At 37.2% G+C, this 9,772-nt stretch overlaps 1 protein-coding gene across 1 annotated transcript; it reads left to right on the top strand.

The window, feature by feature from the left end:
* The first annotated feature begins 478 nt into the window (after positions 1-478).
* Positions 479-9,772, top strand: LOC107731458 (dihydrolipoyllysine-residue acetyltransferase component of pyruvate dehydrogenase complex, mitochondrial-like). The gene is made up of 14 exons (XM_016542546.1): positions 479-943; positions 1,991-2,092; positions 2,373-2,497; positions 2,811-2,964; positions 3,109-3,235; positions 3,939-4,114; positions 4,741-4,882; positions 5,041-5,108; positions 7,690-7,806; positions 7,907-8,014; positions 8,107-8,225; positions 8,350-8,512; positions 9,355-9,491; positions 9,603-9,772. The coding sequence occupies exons 1-14, from the start codon at positions 671-673 to the stop codon at positions 9,730-9,732; spliced, it is 1,941 nt and encodes a 646-aa protein (XP_016398032.1). The 5' UTR covers positions 479-670; the 3' UTR covers positions 9,733-9,772.

The following is a 9,772-nucleotide window of genomic DNA, read 5'->3' on the forward strand; positions in this document are numbered from 1 at the left end:
CACGAGGGAGTGTACGTTTTATTTATGGGTAAACCTTTAAAGGCTAAAAAATGGAAAAGGGTCATGCTTTAAAATATTAATTTGAGTCACAATACATTAGCAATGTAAAATGCGAAGTGATCCAGACAGATTTGAAAAGGAGGTGTGGATAGTTTAACTTTTACTTGACGGAGCTTTTACGTCAACGCTTGCTTGACAGTTTACGACACCGGCTTTGACAGCTTGAAGGTTGCCATGTATTTAAAACTATACTCCCCCAGTCCTTCAGAATAATACATCTGTTCAATAAAATATTCACCCATATAACTTCGTAACCTGATTCATGATTCACAAAGGGTACGTGAAGAATGTCAAGTGTTAAGCACTTCGTATTTATCATAGTTAAAGTTTGCGATTAAATATTCTCTCATTCATGAGAAAATTTGAAAGGAAGGTTTTGTGTATCACTCAAAGAGTATCTGGCAACCCTGGTGCGTCACAGATGAGGACGAAGCGAAGGAGACTGTCGTAAAGTGGGATGTTTTGGAGTGGGGAGGTCATTGGAAAGTGAGGTTGTTCGGTACGTTTTGGGGGGAACAGACCGCCACCTCTAGCACAGGTGTCAGATATTCTGATACCAGAGTGGCCTTACTCAAATCCAGCGTAGTTTTACAGGGTCATCACGGTCAAAATGTTGCGTTTAGCGCTGCGAGTGCGTCCATCATCCAGGCTCACCCGGCTCAGTGTCCTGTCGGGCCCTGCTGCTGCTAGTCCACGATCCGGACCGCTATCATGCCATCATCTCAAGCGATACCACTCCAGCGGCCCGGCCCGGACCCGGATCTTGTGTCACGGTCGGTGTGTGTTCAACAGCATCCTCAGTAACAGATCATGGGTCTTGCGAAGCCAGACGGCTAGTTTCAGTCAAAGCATGCGAATGTACAGTCTGCCACCACATCAGAAGGTAAGCTAAGGGCTAACTAATATTATTACGTGCTTCCACCCCCGTTTGACTTGCTTTTTTTCAGTGGAACACAAAAGGAGATGTTGGAGACTGAGCCTCAGTCGCTGTTGACTTTCATTGCATCTTTTTCTACATAATGACTGCCTCAGTCATCGTTCACTTTCATTGTGCCATCTGTCATCTCTTTTTGTGCTCCGCTGAATAAATTAAGTCACACAGATTTGGAAAACATGAGGGAGAATAAAATTATTTCAAAATTTGGGGGTGAACTGAGTCCTGGTATAGCGCATCAGTGCGTTTCTTCTGTTGGTGTCACCTTCAAGATGTTAAAGCAGGGCTGTAGTTATATATATATATATATATATATATGTGTCATGAATTATGTGAGCTGTCAGAGGTCCATGTTGATATGCCTGTATATCTCACGAGACAGCAGAACAGTCTCATATGATTTAATAATAATCTAAATATTGAGTCTTAGTAGCAGTCATAGATTTCCATGCTTAGAAAATAATTAAATTATAAGGAAAGTGCTCATTTCCATAATGATTATACATTTATTATACTCAGCTCTAAACCATTTTCTCAGCTTGAAATTGCTGTTTGTGAGTCCAGTCTCCATAAAATAAATAAAAATCCTTATTCAAAAAAAAAAAAAAAAAATTTTCATGGAAATTCATTATTTGGAAGTTGTGGGAATCCTCAATATCATGATCTTACATCACAGTAAACAACAACAGACCTGTTGAACTACCATTTCAATGCAGATCATTTACACTAATAATTACGATATGTAATATTGTACAAAAATGTAAGAATTTAAAATAACTTTTCTATTTTAATGTATTTAAAGTGTAATTTATTCCTGTGACAGTAAAGCTGAATTTTCATCAGCCATTACTTCAGTCTTCAGTGTTATGTGATCAGCCTGATCAGAAGTCAAACTTCTGACTGTTAATGTATTTCATTCTATGAGAAGAATTTATAGTCATTCATGCGAAATGCTCCCAACTTTCTGTTAATTTAACCTAATTCATTCTATTACAGGTGGAACTACCCGCTTTGTCCCCCACTATGCAGATGGGCACTATTGCACGCTGGGAGAAGAAAGAAGGAGACAAAATCAATGAGGGAGATTTGATCGCTGAGGTGAGGCACATTCAGCTTTTTACCAACAAGACAAAGCCACAGATTCCTATCAATATTCAGCTTTTAAAATGACACTTAATAGTTTAATAGTGATGACAAGATTAAGTAATAATTGATGACAGCTGTTGAATGTTTGAATATGAATGTACATCTGACATGGTAATGAGGCAACGGCATGGCGCATGGCACCTTGGAGCACCTGTCAACCAATCAGAATCAAACGCTCAACAGCCCCATGGTATAATTCTATATTCTACCTATTCTGTTTTGATTTGGTCAGGTTGAAACAGACAAGGCTACGGTTGGATTTGAAATGCTGGAGGAGTGCTACCTTGCCAAGATCTTGGTCCCTCAGGGTACAAGAGATGTGGCCATTGGAGCTGTCATTTGCATTACAGTTGACAAGTAAGCATAATTTTTACCTGCACTGCCAAGATACAGAGCATCATAAGATCTGCTGTTTGCTGTATACATATTGCATAATGTCGTTAATAATGTAAAATAATGAGAGGAAACTTTCCTATCAGTTTTGTGGTACCACAGAGAAACGATGCATCATAAAAAAGGGCTTAGTGATGTACCTAAATGTTTCTGTGTCTTGATCTTGGCTTTTTATGAAAGCATAAAGTTGCATGTTTGATATCTGTGTGTATGTGAAATAGAATGTATGTTTGATATTTTCCCACCTAATATATGTCATCTATCCTTTGACCTTTAGTCCTGACCTCATCCCTGCATTTAAAGACCTTACATTGGATAAAATCGCTAGTTCCTCCCCTGCACCTGCAGCTGCCCCTCCCCCTCCAGCAGCGCCTGCTGCTGCTCCTGCTTCGCCACAAGTTCCTGGAAGCTCCTTCCCACCTCACATGAAGGTATGAGATGTTGACCAAATATGAAAATTACTACAAACTGAATTACTAATTCTGAAGTAAAAATATTTGGGATATTGGCCAGTTTAAGCATATGCAAGCATATTCTTTCCTGCTATTATTGACTTTCTGTTTTGCTTTCATTAGATTCTTCTCCCAGCTCTCTCCCCCACCATGACTATGGGCACCGTGCAGCGCTGGGAGAAGAAGGTGGGTGAGAAACTCGGTGAGGGAGACCTGCTGGCTGAAATCGAGACGGATAAGGCAACAATCGGTAAATTGTCAATTATTTTGCCTTTAAGCATATAGATAGCAATTTCTAATTATGGAAATGGTGAGTTTTATAGGTTTATGGCTAGACTGTAATCACATATTTAGGTTAGGCAGATTTGGTCATTGATCATTGGTTGCATTCAACAGTGGTTAGTTACAGCATTATTTCAAAAGTTTTTTTTTTTTTTTTTAAAGAAGTCTCACCAAGGCAGCAATAATTTGATCAAAAATACAGTGAAAAACTGTAATACTCTGCAATATTATTACAGTTTAAAATGTAATTTATTTCTGTGATGGCAAAGCTGAATTTTCAGCATCATTACTCCAGTCTTCAGTGTCACATGATCCTTCAGAAATCATTCTAATATGCTGATTTGGTGCTTATATTTGGAAATATTTTTTTCAGGATTCTTTCACGAGTGGAAAATTCAAAAGGACAGCATTTAAATAAAAAATCTTTTGTAACATTATAAACATCTTTTCTGTCACTTTTAAGCGTTTTAATGCATCCCTGCTAAATAAAAATATTAATAAAAAAAACATACTGACCCCAAACTTTTCAATGGTAGTGTATATTTATATATAAATAAATACATTAAATATTCATACACAGTCAAATGTATATGCATAAACCAGATTTAAAGAAATTTAGTGTGTCTACATTAACAACATCATGTAAAGTCATTTCTTCCTGTGATTTTCAGGTTTTGAGGTACAGGAGGAGGGTTACCTGGCTAAGATATTGATTGCTGAGGGCACCAGGGACGTTCCTCTTGGCACTCCTCTCTGTATCATTGTGGAAAAGGAATCCGACATTAGCACGTTCGCTGACTATGTAGAGACAGGGGTGGCTACAAGCCCACCTCCCGCTCCCACACCGGTAAAGAGCTCTGACATTTCTACAAGACCTCTATTGTTTATGTAATTATTACTAAGGTTAATTATGCACACTTAATGCTATTATTATTAAAAAATTGGGAATTTTTTAACGTCAGTAAACATTAACAGCAATCATTTATTGTTCACTTTGAGGTGCAACAGCACTTTGAATGACACGAGCAACATGTCATAATGTGACGTAATATACTTTTTATTCGGCCACCTAAAGGCCGCTGTGATGAAAATCAAGGTCATGTTTTTACTGCCAATGTAATATCAACATTTTCATGCTATGTCTAAAAGTGAAAGGTCATTTTGAAATATTTGCAGTGTTTTGAAATTCTGCGATCATGCCATGCTAGTTTTGTGGGAGTGGCTGTACAACAAATTTTTTGTCTGGCAAGATATTAAGATATTTGATTTTATTTAAAAATGATTATATAGCTATGTACTAATTGATTGGTTATAGTTAGCATGTGCACTTACTGCTAATCTACAGTTACAACAAACATAACGTGTTCTAATCTGTTTTTATAACGCAGAATTTTGATATTTAACCGAACAAAAAAGAAATCATTTTAGTAGGTGGTTTACATATATGACTTTAAACTGTACCTCACTGCTCAGGTAGCCACCCCACCGCCAGCACCAGCTCCAGCAGCTCCCACCCCAGCACCTGCCGCTGCTCCTAGGAAGGGTAGGGTGTTTGCCAGTCCTCTAGCCAAGAAACTGGCTGCCGAGAAGGGAATTGACATCGCCCAAGTCACAGGTAGGAGCAGATTGTCTTTAATTCTGTCAGTTACTTTCCTTTGTATGGGAGATGTCTTTCTGGCATTAGTGTTACTTTATCATTATACTTGTATCATTTATGGGTGATTTATATGTGACACTGACTGAAATGGGAATATACTACTGTCGTGTCCATAGGAACTGGACCAGACGGCAGACTCACCAGGAAAGATATCGACAGTTTCGTTCCACCTAAGCCCACTCCTGTAAGTCCAATTTTGATGCAACCAGATCCAACAAACTTTGTTTTTACTAGGGCTGTCAGTTTAACATGTTAATTAATTAGTTATAAAATATTAACACAATTAAAATGTTAATACAGTTTACGCACTGGCCCCGCCCCTAGACCTGTACTCATCTTACATTTCATACAGTTGACTGTTGACAAATATGATGCAGGGCAACAACTCCATAAATGCAGTTATGCTCTGAAATTCAAGATATTGGGGCAAAAAATGCCCCTGTATGAGTCTGTGTCTCGTATTTATATTACATTATAAGCGATATCACACCACCAGTGAGAGCAATATCATACGAGTGTTGCAAATGTGATATTATACAACAGTTCAGTGAATAAGAAGTTAATATTGTGTAATATTTTAAACACAATGTGTTTTGCTCAATTTTGCCAATGAAAATATTACCTATTACCGCAGAACTGATGTGCGTCTGTGAGCAACACAGCAAAGTTTCTGAATGAATCCTAGTTTTGAATGAATCGAGTGAACCAGTGATTCAAAAACTCATTCATAGAGAGAGACGTTTACTTTCCTGAATGAATCAGCCGTTTGAACGACATGAATGAATCACTCATAAAGACATTTACCGCCACCTGCTGGCAGTTTTAGTTTCTTTTTTTAGAGTATCATTTCATTTATTAAAGGTGCTGTATGTAAGTTTTTGACTCTACTAAAGCATAAAAGTACCATAAAATGTTTGCAGATATTTAAGAAACATGCTAAGTTAAAGGCAGAGTAAGTGATTTCTGGTTGCCAATGTTGATATTTGAAATCACCAAAACAAACACGCCCCTACCCCAAAAGGGTCTTGCCCCTATTTTGATAGCTCCGCCCCACATATACGTACGCAACCCAGGCAACGATTAGTTCTGGGAAACAAAGCAAAACCAATGTTACACCATGTCTACTCCGATCGCAGGCCTCCGCTCCTTGAGTTCTCTCCAGCGCTGGAAAGCTGATCTGATATTTACACGGGTCCTACTTCTTGCCTTATTGTTCCGCAGACGTTTTCCTCTTTTGTTTTTTTATCCGCCATCTCTATCTTTCTGTCGCTCGGCTCGGCTAATGTCCGTCCCATGCACTGAATGCGCTCTCCTCCACATCACGAGTAGACACGCCCCTTATTGTTGATTGGCTACAAGTTTGTTTTGCGATTCGGCCCGAATCAGTTTTCTAAAGTGTTTTTGAAAAATCACATACCCTGCCTTTAACATACTTGTTTATCTGAAAAATAATGCTACAGTCGGTTATTCTCCTTTAAAAATGTGCGTTCCGGGCTGGAATGTCGGTCTCTGTTTTGGTTTGTGAAACCCGCCCCACTGCCAGATTACCCAATTATATTTCGGCACCCCGGGTTGCCAGTTGGCGGAAAACAGAGCGCATTTCATTTCATTCATCGTCAAGTGCGCTCGTTCCTGTTGGTGTTGTCAATCTGGCAACCTGCATGTGCTCAAGTCTGAGGAGGACGGGCCTTGTGAAAAAAACCCTCTCCAATATTTTGAATTTGGACTGCAATACCTAGTTCAACCACTCTGTGTCAATCCTACATACAGCACCTTTAAATAAATAAATGGGATAGTTCACCAAAAAAAATCTGTCATCATTTACTCACCTTCATGTCATTTCAAACCTGAATGACTTACTTTCTTTTGTGCAACATAAAAGAACTTATTTTGAAGACTGTTGGTAACAAACCAGTTTTGTTTGACTTTCATTGCATGAACAAAAAATACTGAGATTTTTCTCAAATTATCTTCTTTTATGTTCCATAATTTATGGAAAATAAATTTTATGTTGAATCAAATACAATATTTCTTTCTAAAGCTACTATTTGTAATGTCTACTTGATACTTTCTCATTTTACACAATAATAGCTTTAAATAATCTTTTGTGGGTATTTTCACAGCCAAATTTAGTTTGATTAATTAATCGCCGCACCATATACTTAGTTGTATTAAACATTTTAATTGACTGACAGCCCTAGTAATGCTCATCCAATAACGAAATGGAGGTATAAGGCCTTTGAGAAAGCCTGTGTACCATAATGCTGCACAAACGTCCATAGAATTCCCGCCATTTCGAAGTTATTTACATCTATCCAAAACGAATACTATTTAAAAAAAATGGTTAATTCAAATAAAGCAAAAAAATAATAATAATAATAATTTTAAAAAAGCGAATTTAAGGCTAATTCAAAATATTTATAAAAATGAAATAGTATATAAATAATACTAAAATAGCACTGCATCTCACCCCAGGCATGTTCTTTTATGAAATATATTGTCAAAATCTTTTTAATTTAATTATTTATTTTATCAAATATTTGTAATAAAATTATTAGAATTCCCTCCAAATCAGTTTAGAAAATGCAAGTCTATAGATTCCTGTAATACAGTAAAGTTATTAGGACCAAAAAATACATAAACAGTGTATTGTATTTTTTTTTTGTAGTAAAAATGAAGTGTAACAGTAATTATTTTTCATTATTCTTTTCTTTTTCATCTTTTATGCTCATTCTTTTACAAAAGTTTCTGTTTGATACCGCCAGACACCAGCTGCTGCTCCTACCCCTGCTGCACCCACACCCAGCCCTCCAGCCGCCCCTGCTTTTGCTGCTGTACCTACAGGAACCTTCACTGACATCCCCATCAGCAACATCCGCAGAGTGAGTCCACTGACCACAGAAGCCACTTTATTTTCTCTATGCATATGTGAAGACTTTTGTTACCCATAATGCTCTGTTTCCTGCCTGCCATGCTATCTAGGTGATTGCCCAGAGGTTGATGCAGTCGAAGCAGACTATTCCTCACTATTATTTGTCTATCGATGTCAACATGGACCAGGTTCTTGAACTCAGGAAAGAACTCAATGCTGTGAGTGAACTCAGTTCACATGACCGTGATGTGATAGTGAGCTCCACATTATAGTATTCCTAATTTAGACTGTACCTTTTCCTCATGACCAGGAGGTGAAAGCGGATAACCTCAAACTCTCGGTCAATGACTTCATCATCAAGGCCTCGGCTCTGGCCTGTTTAAAGGTGCCAGAGGCCAACTCCTCCTGGATGGACACAGTCATCAGACAGTGAGCGGACTCCCACAATGCAAATCGGGTCTTAACCATTTGAGGGCAATTATCAGTAAATTTAAAGTAACTCATGTGACATTGAAATTACAATAAAATCAAATATTTTTTTCTCTCCACACAGAAATCACGTGGTGGATGTTAGTGTCGCAGTCAGTACGCCTGTGGGTCTAATCACTCCCATTGTATTTAATGCTCATATTAAGGGTCTTGCGACTATCAGCAAGGACGTAGCCACATTAGCTACTAAAGCACGAGAGGGAAAACTACAACCGCACGAATTCCAGGTGAGTATTTTAGGTGGTCAATTAAGATATAATTCTTTTTAAGAAATAATTATTTTATGATGTGTTGTTTTGTAACAACCTGTGTCTTTCTTAACATTTGAACTTTTTAATAATATAATAAAAAATAACTTTTTTTTTACTAAAAAGTAAAAAAAATTCATAAATGTAAATATATATTATGTATACTTATGTAATTACTTTGTGTGTGTGTGTGTGTGTGTGTGTATATATATATATATTAGTGCTGTCAAACGATTAATCGCATCCAATATATGTGTATATATGTGTGTATATATGTATGTTTTTGAAAGCGGTCACTTATGCTCAACAAGGCTGCATTCATTATATCAAAAATACAATAAATGCATTCATATTGTGAAATATTATTACAATTTTAATACATTATATGTGTTAAATGTAGGTATAGTTATATAGGTATATAGGTTTTCTATTTCTATTTAGTGTCATTGTCACATGATCCTCCAGAAATCATTCTAATATGCTGATTTAGTTCTCAAGAATTTTCATATAAAATTTGAAAATGGTTGTGCTGCTTAATATTTTTGTGCAAACCATGATAATTATTTTTCAGGATTCTTTGATGAATATGAAGTTTAAAAGAACAGCATTTGTTTAAAATATAATTTTTGTTAAATAATAAATGTCATAACTGTCACTTGACTGAATAAATTTGTTGATTTTTTTTTTTTTGAAGTCTTTCTGACCACAAACTAATGTAATAAACTGTATATGTGTATATAGCTAAAATAATATAAAATGAATTGTGTATATCAAAATGCATTACTTGTTTTTTTCAAAGCAAACATTCTTGGTTTTTCTAGGGTGGCACCTTCACTATTTCCAATCTGGGCATGTATGGCATCAAGCATTTTTCAGCTATCATTAACCCTCCTCAAGCCTGCATTCTGGCTGTGGGTGGCTCAGAAAAGAGACTGCTGCCTGCAGACAACGAAAAAGGGTGAGCAAAGGAAATAGAGAGACATTAATTTGCCATCAGCCCTACTAATATACATGGCGCTTTTAAAACAGTTCCTCCAGTCAGTGCGTGTGTTTTCTGTGTGTCTCGTAGGTTTGATGTGGCAAGCATGATGTCTGTGACTCTGAGCTGTGATCACCGGGTGGTAGATGGCGCTGTTGGTGCACAGTGGCTGGCCGAGTTCCGCAAGTTCCTGGATAAACCGTTCACCATGCTCCTGTGAGCAGGACGTTTAAAGGCTCCTGGCCCAAAAAAAAAAAAAA

Source organism: Sinocyclocheilus rhinocerous, unplaced genomic scaffold (assembly GCF_001515625.1).
Source record: "Sinocyclocheilus rhinocerous isolate Xijiao unplaced genomic scaffold, SAMN03320098_v1.1 scaffold2988, whole genome shotgun sequence".
NCBI lineage: Eukaryota > Metazoa > Chordata > Actinopteri > Cypriniformes > Cyprinidae > Sinocyclocheilus > Sinocyclocheilus rhinocerous.

Excerpts from the sequence above, each read along its gene's own strand:
- LOC107731458 (XM_016542546.1), top strand. The coding sequence starts at position 671 with ATGTTGCGTTTAGCGCTGCGAGTGCGTCCATCATCCAGGCTCACCCGG. Across the intron at positions 4,883-5,040 it reads TGACATCGCCCAAGTCACAG|GAACTGGACCAGACGGCAGA; the intron begins GTAGGAGCAGAT and ends TCGTGTCCATAG. Across the intron at positions 5,109-7,689 it reads TTCCACCTAAGCCCACTCCT|ACACCAGCTGCTGCTCCTAC; the intron begins GTAAGTCCAATT and ends TGATACCGCCAG.